General features: G+C 38.8%; 1 protein-coding gene across 2 annotated transcripts in view; it reads left to right on the top strand.

The window, feature by feature from the left end:
• XKR4 (XK related 4) overlaps nucleotides 1-22,722 on the top strand; it is a 242,519-nt gene extending 219,797 nt beyond the window's left edge. The window contains exons 3-4 of one of the 2 annotated variants that reach the window (XR_008575915.1): nucleotides 5,574-7,761; nucleotides 8,370-22,722. Coding sequence is in view for 1 of the 2 variants with exons in the window: in XM_054817083.1 (XP_054673058.1) it covers nucleotides 5,574-6,520 (947 nt within the window). In the remaining variant the exon portion in view is untranslated. Of the gene's footprint in view, nucleotides 1-5,573 lie in introns of both variants that reach the window. The other variant, XM_054817083.1, reaches the window with a different exon arrangement.
• Nucleotides 22,723-22,929: the final 207 nt, after the last annotated feature.

Here is a 22,929-nt window from a genome sequence, read left to right as displayed (position 1 = left end):
ACAGGACTGGTCAGGGAATGAGACCCATGAGCATGAAACATGTACTGAGAACCTGGACACACAGTCCCTGATAGGATCAAAAGCTGCCCCTGAAGCGTGTAAAGTGTCCTGTGTACTAAACCAAATGTGGAAGCACAGTATTGCCATATTAGCCTATGGGAATAAAAGAATTAGTGCAGGAACCCATAGACTACTGTCAAGCTGCCTGCAAGGCCTCCACGTGAACGTCAGGCTTGTGGCTGTACTTGCAGAGCAGCATGGCAAAAGCTGTGTAAATACAGCAAGCCATCTCCTGAAGCTTGAGGGATGCAGTCATGATATACTGTTTCCTACAGGATTAAGGCCTTTAGGGGGGACTATGAATGTTAGAGATCCTTGACTTTGGTTCAGAGAAGCACCTGGAAGCTTGGATACATATAATGTCACTTCTCCAGCTGGGTAGGAAGCTTGTAAAAATAGGATTTCTTAAAAAATGTTTCATGGTCCCAGGTCCCAGACAATGTTGTCATGCCCAGATGTCCTGCTGCATTTGGTATTCCTGCATTTATACAAATTTACTCCTGGAAATTATGAGTACAAGTTTAAAAAGGAGGGTGAAGCAGAGACAGAAGCCTTGGCAGGAGTTTGATTTCTGAAATCAGGTTGAATGTCAAGGAGCACTTTCTCTGATCATCCATTTTTAGGGTTTTCAGCTGACCTGAGATGTTCTGTACTTATTCCATATAGGATTTATGGGCTGATATGATTAGAAAAAGAAGTAGTTTATGGACGTGAATATGCCTTTACTCTCTCAAGTTCAAATCACGAGTAAGATAAAATTAGTGTGAGAATGACCTGTATTTTTTTCAGTTAAACCCCAGTCTAAAGATTATATTGTGGGAGTGGAAGAAAAATACAAGCTAGTAAATCATCTGTGCTGCTTGGACATTGAATTGCTTTCATCAAAGTTAAATAAATTGTGCATGTTTGGGAGAACCATAATGCAAAGACAGAGGTGTCAGGAGGATATAATTAAGTTATGAATTACCAAGCAGAGATGTGATATGGAAAACCCTTACCAGTTGTGAGCAATTCTATTTGGATTGCTCATGAACATTTCAGTAAGATTTCTCACAAATACAGTTGAGGAGAACTTCATTGGCTCTTCTGCAGTCTTTTTGAGCTTGCTCCCCTGAAATAATACTACATTTCTAAATGCATCCATCTCTGTATACGTTGTCTTTCCCCTCAGATATATTTGCTTTCACTTGTGAAAGTCATGTTTGTTTTTTATCTTGTCTTTAATGAGCTGTAGCTTGTTGCAGTGTATTATGTATTATATGCCACACTCTATAAAATGCAAGAACATCTCTTATGTATGGAGAAATTAATCATTTCCAGGGAAGGAAGTTAAAATTACAGTTCAATCAAGGCAATTCTGTTCTTTGTTTTTAGACAGGAAGTAAACTATCTTAAGGACAGCTGAATCTCATCTGCAATTACAACATTGTCATTCCTTTATACAAATAATATAATTAAGTAATGCAAACCATTAACAGAATAAAAGAGGTTAAATTGTTTTTTTCACTCAAAATAGATTCTAACTAGTTCCTGACAGAAAGTTATCCCCATGCAATGCATTACTGGCTAGTCTCACTATTGAGCCTGTTGTCAATGGGCTAAGCGACAAAGGCTGGAGGTGGGTGGGTACACTCCCGACTAACTGCTATTCAGAGCTTTCCTGGTGTCCATTTCAGAAACAAACAAAAGCAGCATTTGCCTGATGCGCTATGTGATCTTTTTCCTGTGCACAGCCTGTATTTCTTTCCTCTTCAGGACAGAACTTTAGAGACCAAATCATATAGTGCAGAAAACGTGAAGGTTCAGCTTTAGGAATGAAAGATTCAGGAACATGCTTTCGTGTTTCCCAAGGCCATTTTACAGAATTCCTGCTTCCTGGACGTTTAACAGCCTGTAACAGATAAGCATATAGTTTCTTGAGTATATATTCACTGAGAATGGCTAGTTAGTCTTAATTTCCAAGATCAAGACTCTAAAGACAAAACTTTGATATACAAGACTGCCAAATAACCAGAAAGCTGCTGCGGCACCCGAAGGGTCAGTACGGAGGCTGCAGCTGAGCATGCGGGAAAGCTGGTGCTCGTTCTTCATAAACAGTGGCTCCACAGATCACAGTCCGATCTTCTCTGTTCATTTCTGAATGGCAAATAAGCCTTCCTGACTGCAGAAGTTAAACCACCTGCATTGTTACAAATTACTTGTTTTCCATTAGGTCTATAGGACATCCTATTCTTTTTTCCTGGTACCATGTTAGTGCCTTTAAGGTTTTGTTTTGCTAGTAATAGAAATTTATTTTAGTCCCTCTTTTGAAATATGGATAAAGAGGTTTCTATGAACACATAGTCAGCAAATGCATTGATATGCTCTAATTAATGAATTAGCCATTCAGTGCTACAATAATTCACTTTATCTCTAACCATTCCCAGTGAATTATTTATATAGTGACATTTCTTTATTAGCAAGCTGCCATTTGCACCACTTCTACATTATTGCTCTCATTATTAATTACACTTTTAATAATTCTTTAGTGCTTGGTTTCATCAATAAAGGAAAATGGATGGTGCCCACGAAGCATTTAGCCTTATCTTAATTCTGTATCCCTACCACCATTGCCAATAGCACAAGAATAGATACATAATACTTTAACTGGCAGTTCTTCCCTTCTTTTTTACATTCCTTTGTCTCCTTTTCTCTCCTGTATGCCAGTAACCCTGAGTTTGTTCTGTAAAAGCAAATGACGTTTCCGTATTAATGACTATTTAAATAACAGAATTACATTGCAATTGTACTTGTTTCTTTCTGTCCCAGACAATGACTATGAATTAATTAGCATTAGAACACTGAAAATTCCTATGAATTTTAACATTTTATTTGGAATTGTCTGTGTGCATTATTGAATGATTTTACACCTCCAAATGCAAAACTGATGATATCTCTACAAACCTCTGAGGGAGTGTGTGAGGTCATTAAAGTTAGATTTGCAAAGAAAATACAGGGATTTCTTTCCACATTATTCTTTCCTGTGCTGATTATGCCATTTTGGGGCTCTTGCTCAGAGTGGCTCATTTGTATTGAAAGATTCTCTTATCCTTTATCCTATTCATTTATCTTTCCAAATTTTATTTCATAAGGGAAATGAACTGTGTTTTTTCAATACTTAAAACATTCTTGCAGGAAAGCAAGAACTTATGTTTTCAGCTGTTAGTGTTGTCTCCAGAGATAACGGTCACTGAAAGGCAGCCCGGCGTGAAAAGCAAATATACATGTCAGAAATGGAAATAACAATTTATACCATATCTTCTTCCTGTCTTCATCGCTGATAGTTTATTCCCCCCATGAAGGAGGATTCCAGAAGTAACGTTGGTGTTTTGGCATCCAGGCATCTGTGTGGGAAGAAAAATTATGAAGTTTTATTAAAAATTCTCCCTGGAATCCTACGTTTGTTCTATTTTTCTGCTGATCATTTATTATTATTTTTAAAACAAAGGGGTTTTTAAATTCATGGATTCACAGGAGCTCACAACATAATTAGCACCCTGCCAGCGACTGAGGGAGAAACACTGGCAAACACAATCCCTCCTGAAAGCAATGAATCCCTCTGTACTACTTACTGAGAAAAATCTTAGTGTGTTAAGCCAGGTGGATTGCTTAAATAGATTTTTTTCCTTCAGAATCACATATTATTTCCATAACCTACATTTTTTAAAAATAATCAATGCTTTAATGTTTTAAAATAAACTTTTTCCAAAAGTGAATAGCAACATAAGGCTCAAACTTACCACTCTGCAGTATCAAAATTTTCATAAAATGTATACTATTTAAGTAATATATTCTTGACGGTTAGGTTCTAAAGAAAGCTATTGAATGGGGAAGAAAAATACTGTCTATGGATCCAGAATCAAAGGTTGTTGAATCATTAAACAGCTTTTAACAGTAGACAAAAGAAATGGTTTCTTCATTTCAGTTTGATTTACTTCAATAACTAGTTCAAAGTTAAGAAACTGTTTAGAAATTGAATAAGCTAAAGCATCATTATCTTTAAATGGTCTATGAATAAATTCTCAGTCTGGGATGCTGAGACTTATGAATTCATTCATTAACTGTATATCAAATTTGCTTTGGTAATAAATCAGTGGTAAGTATAAATTCTTTTGATACATTTTTCCTCTGTATACAACATATTTATTGCGATTTTATTTAAATAATAAATACACTTAAAAGGCTGGGGTTTTGCATTTCAATTGAATCCCCATTTCCATCCAAAGCAGCTTGATACAAGTCATAAGTAAATAAAAATTAATCATCTGGTAAAGAAGAATTATCATTCATTTCTAACAGAATACTATGTAAGCGTTAAGCATTTGAATAATTATGCTGAAATATATCACTGTTTAAATGGGAATGTAAGGTGGTTTTTTTCTGGTAGTATATGGAAATAAAAGATTAGTTCAAAAATTAGATTCGGCTCCAAAGCAACTTGCTTTTTTAATTTTACCTACCCACAACAGTCAGACTTACTTGAGGAAACAAGAATAATATGCAATCAAAATAAACATAGGTGTTTTAAAAAAATTGTTTTACGGGTTTTGTATTTTCAAGTGAGTAGGAATTATTTTTCACAAAAATAATGTTTGAAAATCTCATGAGAAATAATTTTATATCAAATTCTTTTTGTGAAAAGTATTTGACAGGTTTTCCAGAAATATTATAGTTCAGGGCCTTATAAATAGGTATTAGTGATATATGGGAGACAGAATGGCTATATGAACATTGTCATAACTCCCTACTTCAGGAGCATCTATATTCAGAATTTTAATTCAGTATAAAATTCCAACATTTCTAAAATTAATTTAATTTCCAGCTGGAAGAAAATAAAGTTTTGACATTTTCTAGTTATTAAAATTCTGTTTAAAAGTGGTGGAAATATCACAATGGGCGATATTTTTTGATCAGCGAGAGTAAGGCAGTTAAACTTTGATGTAACAAGAGTTACATTAATTTATCCTAAAAATGTAGATTTATGCTTACATTGTTATTGATTTGGTTTATATGCATACAATGCTGGTATTTTAGTTAGAAAGACTTGGTTGCTTTATATTAGGCTTCTTTAATGACTTATCAAAATCGGAAAATTCATATTCTTTCTTTAAAACAATAACCGCGGTGTGTCCTGTTAAATCACACAGCTGACAGAGACGCCTATTCCCAACTTGCTCAAAGTTGTGAATGAATGAATTTGTTTCAAATATAAAATTGCTAGAGAAGCGTTTCAGAGTGTCATTTGCTAGCCACTCTTGTTTGCGTGTATCCAACAACATGCCAGTGTGCTAACAAGGGAAATAAACCTCAGCAGTAGAGGTCCATTTCTCAGTGCTTGCTGAGCTAAAGGACAAGGAGGAGATTTTATTATGTGAGCAGTGAAGAGTGCATTTAAAGCAGCAAGCATCTCTCCGGTTTCAGCTAAGTGCTGATATACCAGTTGTGCCTTAACTGCATCTCTTGTTTCCTCCTAGGTCTTACTGCTGCAGCATCTCTTGTATCCCTGGCTTGGGCTTTGGCTTCCTACCAAAAGGCCCTCCGTGACTCCCGTGATGACAAGAAACCCATCAGTTATATGGCTGTTATAATCCAGTTTTGCTGGCATTTCTTCACAATTGCAGCAAGGGTTATTACTTTTGCTCTGTTTGCCTCCGTTTTCCAGCTGTACTTTGGGATCTTCATCGTGCTGCACTGGTGCATCATGACCTTCTGGATCGTCCACTGCGAGACAGAGTTTTGCATCACTAAATGGGAGGAGATAGTTTTCGACATGGTTGTTGGGATAATCTATATCTTCAGCTGGTTCAATGTCAAGGAAGGAAGGACACGCTGTAGGCTTTTCATTTACTATTTTGTGATCCTTTTAGAAAACACCGCCTTGAGTGCTCTCTGGTATCTGTACAAGGCCCCACTAATCTCTGATGCATTTGCCATACCAGCACTGTGCGTAGTGTTCAGCAGCTTTTTAACAGGCATTGTTTTTATGCTAATGTACTATGCCTTCTTTCACCCCAACGGACCAAGGTTTGGGCAGTCACCAAGCTGTGCTTGTGAGGACCCTGCCACTACCTTCACCCTACCCCCAGAAGTGGCCACAAACACTCTACGGTCCATCTCCAATAACCGGAGCGTCACGAGCGAGCGGGATCAAAAATTCGCGGAGAGGGATGGGTGTGTGCCTGTGTTTCAGGTGAGACCCACCGCACCATCCACACCTTCATCCCGGCCACCAAGGATTGAGGAGTCTGTCATTAAAATCGACCTGTTCAGGAACAGGTACCCAGCGTGGGAGAGACATGTTTTGGACAGAAGCCTGAGGAAGGCGATCTTAGCATTTGAATGTTCCCCTGCTCCTCCACGGCTACAGTATAAAGATGATGCCCTTATCCAGGAGCGCTTGGAATATGAAACTACATTGTAAACAAAACAAAAACACAGCTTGAAGAAGCTCCAACATTACAATCAAAATTAAGGGTTGACAGTAGGGCTGTAGGAATAACTAAACTGCATATTACAAGTAGAGCAGCAAGCTGTAGTGTTCTTAGTCTGGCTATCATCATGATTATCATTTGATCCACTGTGTGCAGTCTGTCTGCAGGACACTGATACAGCAGCATCCCCTGAAAGCCTCAAAAAACCCCATTCCTGACCCATACGTACAGATCAGTTACTTCAGCTGGGGAAACTCACCCACGACTCCTTGCTGCTATGAAACTCTGACTGCACAGTGCTTACAATCAAACCAATAGGAAGGCTCTGACCAGAGCTTTCAACTTTAGCCAGTAGTGCATTTTATTTTAGAAATGAATGATTGATATTCGCATAATCAATGGCAAAAACAAGCAAACAAACAAAAAACCTTTTTCAAATGTAACAAAACTGTAGCACTTAATGTTACTGTTATGAAAACTGTTTTCTTGGGAAAAAACACAAGCGTAGTAGTCTTCAACACTCCCATAAATCAACCATTCAGGTTAGAATAGGTTTGCAAAATAGTTCTTAATTAAAAAGATGCATCGTCATGTTTGTAAGGCTGTCAACGGAAAATAAACTAAATTCTGATTAATTAGGTCATAAACATTAATACTACGAGAACTGTTTGTTTTCTGTGGGATTTCAAAGTCTTTTTCAATGCAATTTAAATTCTTCATGTAACTTTCAGCAGAAGTCCTATGCAGCTCACTTCTGGTTTTCAGGAGAAATAAGGAGCTCTAGCACGTAGTGAAGTAAATTAAATGATAATCATGATTCAGTGTTCAATTTGCAAAAAAAAAAAAAATATATATATATATATGTACAAGAACAGGGAAGTATAGTTTTCGTATTCTAAACTTTTTGGAGGACCCCATTCAGATATTTCGGAAGAAACTACGAGGAGATGAACGCACTGAAACTTCTCTGTTTCAGGACTGAGAATGCATGATTCAGTGTGTGAATGTATGCAGGGGTGACAAGAGGCTGTGACATGCCACACCCTTCTAGTGCCAAACATTGTATAACTGCAAGGTTGATACTGCCTGAGGGACAGATAACGAGTGGCACGAGCCCTACCAGAACAAGAAGCAGGAAAGACCAATCAAGTTCTCAACGTGTAGAGACAGCTCTGATTTTTCCCACCCAAGGTGAAAGTGATGTCTTTTAAAGGCTTTCAGCCACCTCTTAGTAAGTATATTCACCGAAGTATAAGCAAGTTATGTGGAAGACCCTCTTCTGCCTGTTCAAGACTTGTGTCCAGATACGTCTAAAAATTACGTTGAATCTCTTGTAATAGAGTGCTTTTGCTGCAAGCTTTTGGGTTTTAAATACCTCCCTAAATCTAGTCAATGGTATCCTCCTTTATGTTAAAAGTATCCCCTGATGGTGCTTTCAGATGCATTAAAGGTGCAAGTCAAAATTTGATAGTATTTTTTTTAAAGCTGGTGCAGAGTGAAAAACTCATGAATTATTTCAATATTTTTGTAAAGTAAAAATATGGTATAAAAAAGTTACTTTTTATAAACCTCAAATCTTTTAATACATTTCATTCTCTTTATAGCTTAGATTTTAAGAATTGGTCCATGAATTTTATCAACTGGCTTCTGCAGGTTGATATAAACCTGGTTTTCACACATTATGGATTTGTTTTGCAGTGTAATGCCATATGAAAGCCTACATGGGTACTTTTAGAATACTCCATAAACCGTGGATCCTGCTTCAAATGTAAGTGGCTTGTAAAGACACCAAGCGATTCCATAAGAAACAATTTGCTATAACTATTTCCATCCTTTTAGGAGAGCGAAGCAGAACTGAAGAGTTACTGTTGTAAATGGCATTGTCAGGATGGAGAAGACCTGATGATTGGCATTGCAATCTTCACTGTCAGGTATATCCAGTGCAGTCACTGCTGTATATGCTGCTGGGTAAATTTTCATCTTTCCTGTTATTAATATTTGTACTATGAAATGGCCGAGGTTACACAGCCTATCTTTATTTGTATGTGTTCAATTAGCCATTTTTAATGTTGACTTTTTTTATTGGTGAAATGTTCGATACCTGTTGTTCTTTGCTGGGGCGAGTTCCTCAAAACAAAACATCTGTGGAAGTGCAGGAATCTGCAAGTCAGAGGGAACTTTACACAGATCAGAAAACACCCGTGCTTCAAGGGTTTCTTAGGTATTTTCAAATTAGGCAGTGGCCAACTGCCTCTATAATAATTTTTTAAATAAAACAACTCTTTGATAGTCCAAACCTGAAGCTTTGTACAAAGTGATTCCTCTTCCCTCCATGGAGATGTAGCTGATAATTCAGAGAGATGCAGTCATATTTTATGAGAAAATATACCACTGCAAGAACTGCTAAAAATATTTTAGGAGCAAGTCCTTTGTCCTGTCAGATTCAGTAGAGCCTTCACTCCAGAATCAAATGCTAGCTCGCACAAGGGAATTGCTCTTTACCAACCAGGCAAACGGTAAGCTTTGTAATCCAAGATGTGAGGGCTTCTTTTGGAAACAGTTCGATGTATTTGCCGCTGCTTTAACAACTGAGAAATTTTAGCGTGAGTGAAGCACAGCGGGCAGCACTCTCGAGCCCTTTGGTCAGCGCTTACAGAGTTGAAGAAGCATTGCTTCGTACAGAATTTAAAGGCTTACAGTCTGGACCAGTGCTTGCATTGCAAGGTTTCCAAAGAAGGTTTGCAGTGAGTTAGTTTGATTTGCTCTTGGTTGGTTTTGGAAGGAAGGACACAGAGGCGTTATTTATCCATGTGGGTTTTAATATCTAGCATTTATTTTCTTTGTTCTCCCAGCATTTTTATTTTTTGTTAATGTTTGTAATTTTATCTTAAGCAAACTACTGCAGGGTCTGAGTGCATAGCGCCGTATGTGGCAGTACGTATACACAGCTTGTCTTCAGAATTCAATCCAGCTGTTTGAGGAAGGGGAGAATTAATTTTATACTGAGCCAAAATTTGCTCTCCAAATCTGGTACGTTATGTACAGTGATACTTGCACTGAGAACAGGGTGGCCATTGAAATCTTAACGCTCAGATGACTACATGGACAGTTTCTTAATTTGCTTTGCTGTGAACAGTCGCATTAAAAGCTGTAAGAATTTTTTATAGAAATTGTCAAGATTAAATATAGTCCATGTTGAAATTCCACAATGGCCTTATGGACAGTTAATAATCAATATGCACTATTCTTTTTAACACAGACAGTTTTAAAATCAATAAAGTTCAATTAAGACAGCAATAGCAAAAAAAAAAAAAAATGTAAAAAAATATTAACTTCTGCTTTTGAAATAATAAAAAAAAAATCAGGTCTTTTACATTTCTTTCCAGAACACAGGAAAATAAAAAAGTTCATAATTATATTCTGGTAAAGAAAAGCAATCACATCTCTTTGTTAGAAGTAAGAATTATGCAAGCATTGTTCTAATGAATGAAACAAACTTGCCAGCAGATTTAATGGTAACTTATCTGGTTAAAGACTTGGTCCTAAAATTTTGAGAGTTGTGGATTTGTATGTTGCAGAAAAGACAATTTAAGTAGCATTCGCTACTCTAATTAGATAAAGGAAAGGTAATGCATACCCATGTTCATTCAGAAAACATATAAGAAAATGTACGACAAATCTTTTGTCTTATTTTAAAAGTTATTTGTTCTATAACAGGATAATCTTTTTTTTAAAAAAAAAAAAAAATTAATTCTTTGAAGATATGTGCAATACTTTTTTCCTGAAGATTTGATGATGGAAAAACTCATTTCCACTTTTGTTTATGTCAGTTTAAATATGCTTCTTGTGCTAGAACAATGTTTCTGTGCTTGGGTTATATGGGCTTGATGGCATATAAACACTATTTTCATTGGCAAATCAACAATTTTTCTAATAATTAGTTTCTATAACGCTGGAGAAAGTTTTCCTTCCAAAATTAAATGCTAGGCCTCAGCTGCGTGATTTTGTAAACTTTTAAGCAAAGGAAGTAAATTAAATTTTATTGGAGCTGCAATTTTTAATATGTGGTAAATAGGTATTAAAACCAAATTTGTTTAAAACCTATGATAGTCTAGCCAATATATCATTATCTCCCCAAAAAAGCAATTCATGAGTGGTACTAAAAGTACAAGTGCTGCTTTATTTGCAGAGGGACTCCCAATCATACGATATATTCATTTACTTTTTATTGGCCAGCAAATATTCACAACTAGCCTCTTGGTTTTTTTAGAACCCAAATTAAACAATTTTGAAGCGGTTGTGATTTGATCATACAACTCCTTAAGAGCCTTAAAAGTGGTGCTGTACCGAGTTTTAGTTGGCTCTGCCGCTGATTTAGCTCCCAAAGCCACTGCCCTTTCTCCGCTCCGTCCCCAAAGTCGTGTGATCCGGTGTGACTGAGATGCTGTGATTTACTCTGCACCCCCTGCACTGCCTGCACAATGCCAAGGAAAAGACTTCAGCAGATTGCTGGGGTCCTACTGCTGCCTCTCTCGCTCCTGTGCATGGTGGGAAGCAGAGTAAATTGCATTTGTGCATCTATCTAAACAAGCTTATTTAGGTTGAGTCCCTACAAGGGATGTGTGATCAAAATAATGGCAACACGTGTCCATGGATTTACTAGCCCAACACTGTAATTACTAATTCTGTAGTATAACAATGCAGAATGTGGGAAGAATTGTCTAAATACACAATAAGCCATTTAATTTTGCTAATTGTAGCAATTAGACTAGCTCGCATGAAGCCCATGCTCTCAGCAGAAAGCCAAATGGAGAAAGTGGCAAACAGCCATTTATATACCAGAGACATTATGTTATGAAACCCTCCCTTGATTGTTTACAGAACTATGTCTTTTCATTATGGCATTGAATCCATTCCTCTTTATTCTGATAAAACAGATAAAGTGCAAAATGAGAACTGATTCTTTAAAATCTGGGAATTAAAAAAACCTGCAACGGATTACTGCAATTCACATATAGTGATTTTTTGAAACAAATTCCGTCATCATTTTCACTTGGCTGCAAATTGCTGAGTGATCTGCTTCTGAAATGATTTCTCACACCTGGTATGAGCAGATTTCATTACAGGAGAGACAAGCATGACCTCGTAAAGCCTTGCTCATGTAGGTCAGGGGAAAAGTCTGGTCTACAGATCACTTGCAAAGCTTTTTTAACGTGTGAGGTGTCCCCTGGGAACATTTGTTTTACCATAGTGAACTCAGTGCAGGTGTTTGGTAGGATTTCTTCACAGTTGCACTGGTAGGAATATGAGAAAATCGGGTCCCAGGCCTTGAGTGATTCATTGCGTGAATTCAGACTGGGGTAGTGAAAGTCTTCAGTTCCTAGGTCCTAAGTGAAGTCAGCTGGAGATCTGCTTCATACCAAAAAGCCTGAATGTCACTTGGCTCAACCAGAAATACGAACTCTAAACTTACTGCTAACTCAGTACGAATCAAAACATTTCTTCTTCTTTCCTTTTTAGTTCAAATATTTAGGAATATACCCATTTTGACCGAGTTGCCGTTTTGTGATCCTTTTAAGAAGAGTTAGAAAAATGTGTGTGAAACCAGTCATTTCCAGTGATCCTCACAAAAGCCAATTGCTGCACAGCACATTCATTAAAAGGAATTTTTTCTAAACACGTAAGCTTGGCTCCTGTACTTGGGTTTTTTTCTGAATGCTTAACATTTAATTCTCATGCAGAGGATCTTATATACCCATTAGTAAGCCATGTGCCTACTCTGAATCCTGGAGCAAGGAGGACAGATATGCAAAACGCAGGGGAAAAAGTCCTCTTCAGCACATTTATGGAGTGATTTGCATGAGCTAGAGAAGTAAGAGAGACGCTTACGTACAGTTACAACGGAGTTATAGATGCTGTATTCATTGATAGAGATTTACAAGAAATCATAAGTGGCCAACGAATACAAAGATCAAATCTAAACTTCTACGTGCAAGGCACTGTAAAATAAAAACAGCGAAGAAACTTTAAAGTGTAACCAAACATCTCATTTCCAAGAACGGTTGGGATAAACTTAAAAATGTAATGGATTTGTCAATCTAACTAGATGCTACATTCATAAAAACAAAGACATGACTGCTATGGATACGAATATTTTCTGTACCTGTAGATTTCAGCCTCTTATTTCAGATATCTTTGGAAGCAATTGCTTCTGGATCTTGCTTCTGGGCATGCTGTAGCCCTAGGCATGCTAGCAGCTTTTCTACACAAGATCTGTTCTGCTGTAGGAAAGTCCGCATCCTTTTAACAAAGCATTGGGTTTGGGGGGTTTTTTTGCACTGAACTAAACCTCACAGAAGCATTTCTGGTGTGAAATAGATGTGTCCACTCAGCCACCTAGTGTGTAAAAGGTACTGCAAAACAGAAGTTCACTGATAAGTGATTTTTTCAAGGTAGAAAACCTGCTAGTCGAATGTCTAGAAGAGCCTTCACAGACGTAACGTAGTGCTAAGGCAAGACATAGGCTGTGTTTGGGTGCTACGAGCCTGCTCAGGGCAAAGCCTGGGCACAGTCCAGCACTCTCTCCCCAGCTCATGCACCAAAGAGCCAACAGAGGGGAAAACCACATGCATGGGCTGGACAAGAGCCACAGCGCACAGGGACCAGATACCTGGCAGGCTGTAGCACACACGCATTGGTCAGCACAGGCACATCAGAGGCCTCAGGCCAATACTGTGATCCTCCAAACTGCACTAAGTAGGAGCTCCTGAACTTTTTATGCTCAAGGTTCAAGCACCTAAAATTTGGCTCCTGGACTTGGTCAGAAACACCTTCACAGCACAGAGTAGCTCAGCTCCTATCTCCCACCTAAGCCTGCCAGGATTCCCTGAGCAGGTATTCTTCTGCCTGTCTTACCTGAAGGACTCAGGTCCTCTGGGGTGCTATCAGACGGAGCTTTGCACAGAAATACTCATGAGTGCTTTTCCAGCAGTAGATTTGTGGTAGGCAGAGACCAAGGGGAGAGCCAGGCTCAGTTATCTCTTCAGCTAGCAATGATTCATATCTCAGGGGAAGGCTATAGGGCTGCACACTACTGAGGAGAAGGGCATGCTCCCTCCCTCTTATTTTGAGGCTGTTCTTCCTCTTTGTGCAAAACATAAAGGTTATCTTGTGCAATGTAGACATAATTCTAGTATTTTGATGTATTTTGTCCCTTTCGCGCTGAGGACTCTGAAGTTGTTGCGCACATCCAGTGCCCTTGCGTGCGTCCAGCCAGAGTAATGTCGACAATAAAAAATAGGGCAGATGATACAAAATCACTCTGCTCACTTTCCAACTTGACCAAAAGCTGTATGAACATGGTTAGCACTGTGACAAAGCCTGAATCTCTACACGCTGCCTTGAATCAGGTCTACTAATGCACTGTGTGCTACTCTGGCCATGTTCACCTGGTTTCTCTTTGGAGCTCAGGCAGACTTTGCGTGTGCACCAGAGCTACACCACGTAGCTTATCCATAGTTTCCACAGTCTGTGGTGCACTCCCTTTGCAATCCCAGTTCTTTGGTCGAACAAAGATCAGTTTGGGCTGAGCAAAGGGCAAACAGGCTGTATGCTGCCTAGTGAAGCATGTGAAGTTGATGTGGTTTCTCTGGATGGTATGTTTGAATCGGAGTTGTGCACAAATTGCCCAGGTTACGGCACATGCAAGAAGTAAGTTCAGTGCCCACAGCTCGAGCATGCTATAAAGAGTACTCTTTGTGAAAGTGTTTGTTTTTCTCATAATAAAAATAATAGGATCATGTCTCATACTTGGGAGCAAATTTACAGGATCAAATGCATTACTATATATATTATATATATACAAGTATATATACGTGTGTGTGTGTGTGTATACACATGACAATGAGTCCTGAGATTCTATTAGGATTCAATCTTACAGTTCATTTAAATTCTAAGCCTAAAAAAAAACCATCAGGACCATCGTCATCAAGGGTAATCAAGTGATAACTGCAAAAAGAAAAGAACATCATTGGAAAACACATTCCAGTCATTATTGGATACAGCTTTGCAATGTATTATGCCAGTACTTTAATGAAAAGCTGTGGAGGGAATATGTCTAATGCTATATTTCATCATCTTAAATATTTTGGTAAAAGAATAGACTGGGGGGAAAAAAAAGATTTGTACAAAATAAATAAGGATTTATCACATTTAATTAATCGAGGAGAAAAAAAACCCCTAACATATAGGCAAATGGCAAAGAGATCAATTAAACCTTTGTTTCATTTAATGGTTGTATTTCACTGTTGGTTGGTTCATTTAATGGTGGTTGTTTCACTGAATATCAGTTATCAATGTCAGTAGTTTATGAAGGAAATAACCTGCAATAATTAGGATGGTTTACTTGATTTTTTGACTGAAGAACACTAGTGTTTGTTATCCAACACATATGCCGTTGCCTGATAAATGCTGTCAGAAGGAAAGATTTGCTAGTCCATGGATTGCGTATTGAAGACAATTTTCAAGTGCATGTATTTGAAAACAATACCACTGTCAATTTAAATGTACCATGAATACACAGTAGCTATTTCTGAAATTTTAGTTACTGATGTTTTTTTCAGTATGTATTCTGCATTATTATCTGTCTATCCCAGATTGTTTCTTAGGTAATCTTTGATTAGAATTAATTTTAAATTTTATGAAACTGAGGGAAAGATTACTAGCCAGTGAAGGCACTTGCTTCATTGAAGCTCAAGTATATGTCTTGAGTTCTGACCTGAGTGACCATTCAGCATTAAGGATAGTGTTTGAAAAATACAGTAACTTTCCAACAGGATCTCATTTATGGACAGATAGGTCTAAAAATTGTCGCAGTGACTGGGTCAGACAACGGCGATAGCTACAGAGGGAAAGTTCAAAAGTAGTCACTAATCACTCCCGACGTCGTTCCCTGCATTCCCATTTCAGGACACACGTAGCCTTCCTGTCGGCCAGCGTCCACACGTGCTGTGGTGGGTCCTGGTGCCGGCACTGCCTGCGTTCACTCTTGCAGAAGGGGAAGACAAAGTAGGCAGCTGGTTTCCAGCTCCAGTTCCCCCTGGGTTATCAGGCTGGCCCACGGGAGATATTTCACTGAGAACACTTTAGCCATCGGCAAGATTGTCACACCGATCTGGGCAGGATTTAGCCTTTAGACAGCACCGTATGGACAATGAAAAAATCTTCCTTTGTCAGCAGAGAGGGCAGCTGCCACTATTTATAGTCACAAAGTGCCAGCATATTGTCATGTATTTGTGGCTGCTATCGATTCCTCCTTTTTCATTTTATTGGAACAGCTTGGAACTTGTCAAGCTTTGCTTAGGTTGATTTGCAGCTAATTAATTCAACAGACATTTTTAATCTTGCAAATTTGTGACTTTTTAATACAGTAATCAAGCTCCCGTGAGCAAACATTAATCAGTTAGGGGGAAAAAAAAGAAAGCTGTTGTTAGCTGTGTTGAGCATGGTGCCCACACTGGAAAGAGAGATCCAGAAGAGATGCAACATTAGTAAATTCATCCTAGCTAAGCTTTCATCATTCATCTTATGAATCATTCATCCATTTGATTTGTTTTGTACATGCAAGGAGTTGTATTTAAAAGAGGATTGCTGGGATTGAGACAGATCTAGTTACCGTCAATGGGGAACTGGCCAAATTATGGTTCTCTATTTCCTTATCAACCAAAAAGTCATTCTACCCAGCAGCAGTACAATTTCATTTCTGCGATGACTGTGCTGGTTGTGGAACAGTTAATCCTGGAGAAATGACTGTAACAAAACACATATTGCATTTAGCAACAGCACTAAGAACTGGGTGAATGAGTGGAGAAAATATTTTATTCATTGCTTTTAACACACAGGTGGGTTTTAGCTACTTGGACATGAAGCAGAATGGAAAAAAAATATAATGTTGCCTATACCAAACCTGATCACTGAATAAAGAAAGGCTTGTGATCAACAAAGCATTTAAGTCCTTTCATAAGCAGGAAGGATGTAGGTTAATATACTTGCAGTTTATAAAAATCAGGAGGAACGAGTGGGTGGTTTAATATTTAACCTAACTGGTACTTGGAGGAACACAGTTACAGCAACACGGGACTCGGCAAGAGCTCACGGCTTGGCTGTACCCTCTCCTGGTACAGAGTTTTCAAGCAGGGTGCTGTCCCAGCCCTCTCCGGTCTGTCTGCACAGGGTGCACGTCTATGTACGTCAATGAGTAATCTGTACATACGTGTTATTGTGGAAGCATCTCCACTGGTAACCTTAGCAGGGAGGCCAGAGATCACAAAGACACGAAAGCAAAGGAATGATTCCTCCGGTCAGGAGTAAGAGATGTTTGTGAAACACTGTGGAAAAGCTGCCCCTGCTGTTTCAGTGGATCAAGGGAGGAGCAGAGTCTTTTAACAGCAAAAAAACCCCCACAAACAACCCAAGAAACCTTAATGCCAAAATACTGTTTATGGTGCAATTACTCTCTCCTCTAGGAAGGATGTTGACTGAGAAAATTCTAGATACATTACAAACTAACTGGAACTCACAGGGACACAGTGAATGATACTTCTTAGACATAACTTCGTTGCTATAGACAGGAGTTCTTTATTAGCAATAAGATACAAAGATGTCTCAAACTAAGGCCTGGGAGACAAGGATTTTGTATGGCTGTTATGCCAGTGATTGTTAAATTTAGAAATCATAGATCTTTATAACAGACTATAGGTCAAAGAACTTTTTTTATTATTTTCTTTACAGAGGATAAATCTCAGATGGCTTCCACAAAAACCATAAGGTTTAAAATAGGCTCAGAAGATGGGCTTTTCTATATATGGAATATTATAGACTTGGTGTTGTTCAAGTGCTTGTTATTTTCTCATGCTCTCAGTTTCTCATGCATTTAGTCCATAAGCAAATAGCAGATTTGCAGGTGCATGTTCCTTCAGTGCTAATAGTCCTCGCACCAACTTGTTCATGCATGGCTGAGGAGCACATACATGGGGAGGTGTGCACTTGTGCAGGTGTACAGCAGGAAAAAAATAGAGAAGATGGAGATTAGCAGATGATGTGGTAGAAGTCTTATTACAATTAGGGAACAGCTGTGAATCTTTAGAGTAGATGAGCCCTCATAGTATTTGTTCATGCTAAGGTATTCTGTCACTCAGTTCATCTGAAGGACTTTCAACTATATTAGAAGTTATCACCAATTCTTGCTTGTTTAGAAGCAGAAACAATATCATCCTGATTTCAGGAGAAATCGCTATGGAGACATTCATAGCCTCATGCATGATCTGTAAGCATAGCATGTCATGACAGGTTTGTTTTCTTCAAAGATCTCCTCAAAGAAGTTTGCAAAAATTTGCTAGACACTGTTCTGATCTTTTTCCTCACCTCCATTTTCCTCCTGTGCTTCTGAGTCTCATATGCAAACCCCACCAATGAGAGAAGACACTGCTCAGGTTATCTAACAGACGTTCTTTTCTCATATCATGGTACAAAACTCAAAAATTCCTTTGCGTAACACCTGGCTATTGGGATAACCTCTATAGTTAGAGAAGGAAAAGCAAGTTAAAGATGCAAATATTGAAATAATTTTATCATGTGCAAAGCAGAAACCTGTTTAAAGATAGCTGTCATATTTTGCTGCTCAACTGATCATATTTCATCATTCCAGAGCCTTGGTATATGCCCATAGCAACCTAGAAGTAAATATCTTTTATTTCTGAGATAATTTCTGACTCACAGAACAGCCACTAACTGGGGATCATGTTGGATTAGCAAGCAAAGATCCGCCATCCCACTGCAGTTGGTTAACAGGACTGCAGTTGCTTTAAATCAATTCCCATTGATTCTCAAGGGCAGAAACTGCCCCCTGCGTAATTTGTTCTACTTGAGGGGACAGATATTTTGCTGTCTATTCCTTGAGTATACAATATTAACTAGCTAATGTTTATTCTAACAAATGAGCATCACTCTCTTTTCCTGCAGGTGCTATTCCATGTGTAAGGCTGTCTCAACAGTGGAAGCTGGCTCTGTTCTTCCCATGCTTGCTTACCTGCCTCTTTAATCAAATGTTAACTTAACAATTGTTATTTCTCATACTGAAGAGCCATATGAAACCCAGTTTGACTTCTGGATTTGACCTGTGGCATTAGAAAATGGGAGAGCCATCTCACTGTAAGCCGAGTGCATTGGAAATGGTACCCACTGGGACGCAATAAACATGGTTCCTTACTTACCATGCTGATTTTATAGTTATTTTCCAGAGTACAGCTGTGCTTTAAAACTTCGTGCAGCTCTCTGTAATCTTCTTGTATTAAAAAAAAAAAAGGAAAATAAAATGAAAATGAAAAAAAGAAAAGAAAAGAAAAGAAAAGAAAAGAAAAGAAAAGAAAAGAAAAGAGAAAAGAAAACCACTTTTAATGGTTCTTCCTCAGTATACATTGTTCTCTTGAAATTTGCAATGTGCAAGGAGCATGTCAGTTAATTCGCTTGGACATTCCAAATGGATTCCTACAAAAACTATTAATAAACCCAGTAGTAATTAAAAAAAACATATTGTCCAGTCATTGCAGCAAAATGTATACTCAGATAAGGCTAACTAATTTGTGCATGCTTCCACCTTTCATCTCTTAAGAGACAGAACTCAAAGGTTGTTTTCAGATAGATTTGTTTTGGGGAAATGTGTGCAAAAGTGTTTTTAGGTTATTAGTGAAACAGGTGAGCCTTCCAAAGCAATTTCATATGAGGCAAATGATCCTAAAAGACAGACTTGATAACAGTTGTGCTTACAAAACCTTCTTGAATGATGTACAGCTAAGCAAAAAAGCAAACCAAAAGACACTCTTAAAGGACTGAAGAGAAATTCTGCCTGGTGAACACGTCAATAAGTCATACTTACACCAGCATTCTGGACAGGAGCATTTATTATACTGGGATTTGCTTTGATTACAGGCAGTTTATAATCATAAAGGGCTTCCCTGAAGGTCAACCATAGCAAATGGATTACTTTCTTTTGACTTTAATGGAGTCCAATAAGCCCCAGGAGTAAGCACGTGGGCATTTTGCTTTTAAATTTCACAATGCCTCTCTAAGTAAAATTTATTTTGAAGGAATCTCTTTAATAACTATTTTACAGCTCACTTGAACTTTACTATCAAGTGAAACTGTCAGTCATTGTGCACCCAATACTGATTAGGCTAAGTCAACAAAAATGTCTGAGGAAGGAATATCAGGCTTTGTATTAAAAAACCTGTCCGCTGGAAATAATACTAAAGCATTTCTAGGTCTTCCAATTCTGCTAGTCACTGGATGAGGCCAAGATACCTGGCTGGAATCCAGGATAAATTAAAATAGCTGTTTAAATTTTCAGACAGCTTATTAATATATTAATCATATTTTAATATTTTCTATGAAAAAAGTATCCTTTAAGCTATACATTTCAATTTCAAGAAAAATCCACATCTCTCTGTAAAGCCTAAGTCACTGGGCTCCAGGGCAGCAGGGGAAAAATTGGGCAAGTCGGGGCAGTGAAATTTTATCCTAAGCTCAGGCAAGAGTCCTCCTGCTTTCCCCACCAGCCTGCCACCCCAGTCCTCCATGATACTTGCCTGTCATGCTTCACCACTGAAACCCCTGAAAATGAATCGAGGATTTGGATCCTGACAAACCTCATGTCAGTCTTTAGTGCTGGGTCACACAGGAAGGGGACAGAGGCACCTCGATGGCACAGGGTAGGATCAGGTGCTGGTAGATCTTTTCTTCCAGTTTCTCCAACAGCTGCCACTGACACAGCTGAACTGGTGATGGAGAGAGGGACGCTTCTTCTTGGGGCAGCTGTTGTCTGTGAGTACTGAGATTTGGGGATATTATTTGTAGCCTCTGTGAAAAGGAAAGGCGGCGAATAAAAGTTATGACACAGTGAAGAGGGTGTCTACGTATGTCACATAACCACAATGCCAAAACATGTTAACATCAAGCTGGATGCCTGTGCTGTAGGACGTTAGTGCTAAGAACAGAAACAAATTTATTGGCTGGTGCAACGCAGTCCTCAAAGATGCAGTTTATACTTTGCAAACTGACATGCATAGGGAAAAACAAAAGATTGCCTTTACTGTTGTTTCACATGAAGAAAAAGATTTTTACATCCATTTCAAAGATATGCCTTTTAGCATCTTTGTGGTTTATGAAATAAGGCCTGAAAAGTACTTCTCTCCCTTCAAAATCAGAATATCTTTTTCTGCTTAGGTTTACATAAAACTACAAAGCCTTGACTTCTCTGAGAAATTGAGATTCTCGCAGCCCCACTCCATCCCCCCCTCAAAAAATCAGAGCAACTGAGCAGGAACTCCTGACAAACATTTTGGGGAAAGCTGCAACACTGCGCCACGCCAAGAAGTCTCACACTCCGGTTTTCTAGTTTTCCACTTAGTTCTGTGGCAAGAGTGCAGAAAAATTAAGGGCCATGACATGCAGGATGTGCAAGTGTAATTGGCAATTACCGGTGGCTCTGCCACCATAGTACGTAGGTTCAGCACACTGTGAACATCAGTGACTCCTCATTTTGGGCTGCCAGAGATAAAGTCGGTCAAAACCACACATCACTTTTGAAAATCATAATCAAAATACAGGGAGCTTAGAAAGATAAAATTAAGCAAAAATCAGGGAGTTTCAGGATTTCCTTGTTTAACAGAAAACAAAAATGAAAGAAGGCACAAATACATTTTTCTCTTTCATAAGTTATATGTAAACCATATGCACACACTTCAGAAGTACACACCCTATGTTTTCACAGGCCAACCAAAAAAAAAAATCACCAAAACCATTTCGTTTTGTGAAGCTCCCTGCTGTGATTTCTTCAAGTCAGGTGCCTAGCGCAGAATTCATGATACCAAATTGCATGTACCCATGTTGTGACCATCAGCAGGGGGATCTGACAGTAGGACTCGGAAGAACCAGTGCATTGCACTTTCAGTAATGGGATGTAGTAGGTGATCACCGCTGAAGGTAGGAACACATCTCTAAATTTGTCCACCTCCTAGAAGTAGGCTTTTTTTTTTTTTTTTTTGTGAAATTAATTCCCAGAGCCTGAAGTCCCTTCTTGGACCTGCACACTCAAGTTGTGCATTTTGGTAGAGAAAAAACTACCTGCTCCTCTTCCTAGGCACGAGTGGAAAGGAAAGCTGGGGCTGCCTCTGTGCCAGAGGCTGTTAGCTGGAGCTCTGGGATCATGATGCAAGCCCAAATCCCTGCTCATCCTGAGTGGACTCAAGCCGACACTTTCCTGGAGACTGTCCTGTCTGCAGGAGGGGGAACACCATCCCACTCTCCAGACAAGAACAGGTCACCATGAGGGCTGAAATGCAATGGTGCTGGGTGCGGGCAGGAAGGCCCAAGAGGAGCTGTGACTCTGTGGTCCAAGGTAGAAGCTGATCCTCTCTTTGAGGACTGCTTGGTGCAAAGGGCCTCTGGTGCATACACCCGGGCTGGGTGTGTACATGCAGGCTCTGCAGGAACATCACGTGGGGATCCCCATCACATGGGCACATCTCGCATGGATCCAAATGTGTGGGTACATCCTGGGACATCTATCCGATCAGTCCCCGGGAGACATAGGCACGGGACCCCTGGCCCTGTGACTCTCAGGTGGCCTCGGTAGAGGATGGGTCTGTAGAAGTTCACCCACACTGAGATGGTGGTACCTCCAGGCACACGTGGTGGCACATCGTCAGGCACTCGCAGTGTATTTCTGCCTTCCAGGAGCTGCAGTCCCAGTCCCAGAGGTAGACCAGATCTCATGTGATGCCTGATAAAAAGTAAATGACTTCCTAATACTATAAAAAATGCACATGCAAATAGACTCAAATACTTGAAATTCAAATTCCAATAGTATATTCTGTGCTCATTCCTATGTTATTATTACTAAAATAATTTTCTTTTTCTTTTTTTTTCAGAAATCATAAAGTTTCCTGCTTTAAGTTGTTGCATGATATAAAATTAATTCCAAATGAGTGGGTTTTAACTGTATATGTCCTGGGTTTAATTTTTCAGTTATTTTTCGTAAATACCTTTTACATCTAACTACCTCAGCTGCCTTTTGTTTTGTTTTGGCGCATATGAAGTCATGCACTTTCTATATTTGGGGATTGGGGGCGGGGGGGGGGGGAGGAGTTCTTTCCATTTTGAATAACCAGGTTCAAAGCCATGTTGATCAATTTATAGAGGAGATCAATTTAACAAGACATAATTATTGACAGTTGCAGAACATACATTTTATTTTTAGGTTCTGTTGGGGTATAGTTTAACAAAAAACACCATAAGCTGCTTATTAATTTGCCTTAAAAATGTGTGCTCTTTCCTATTCAAGTTG

Source organism: Grus americana, chromosome 2 (genome assembly GCF_028858705.1).
Source record: "Grus americana isolate bGruAme1 chromosome 2, bGruAme1.mat, whole genome shotgun sequence".
In the NCBI taxonomy this organism is placed as follows: Eukaryota; Metazoa; Chordata; class Aves; order Gruiformes; family Gruidae; genus Grus; species Grus americana.
The sequence above is the reverse complement of the archived record's forward strand: the minus strand, read 5'-3'. Positions and strand labels throughout refer to the sequence as shown.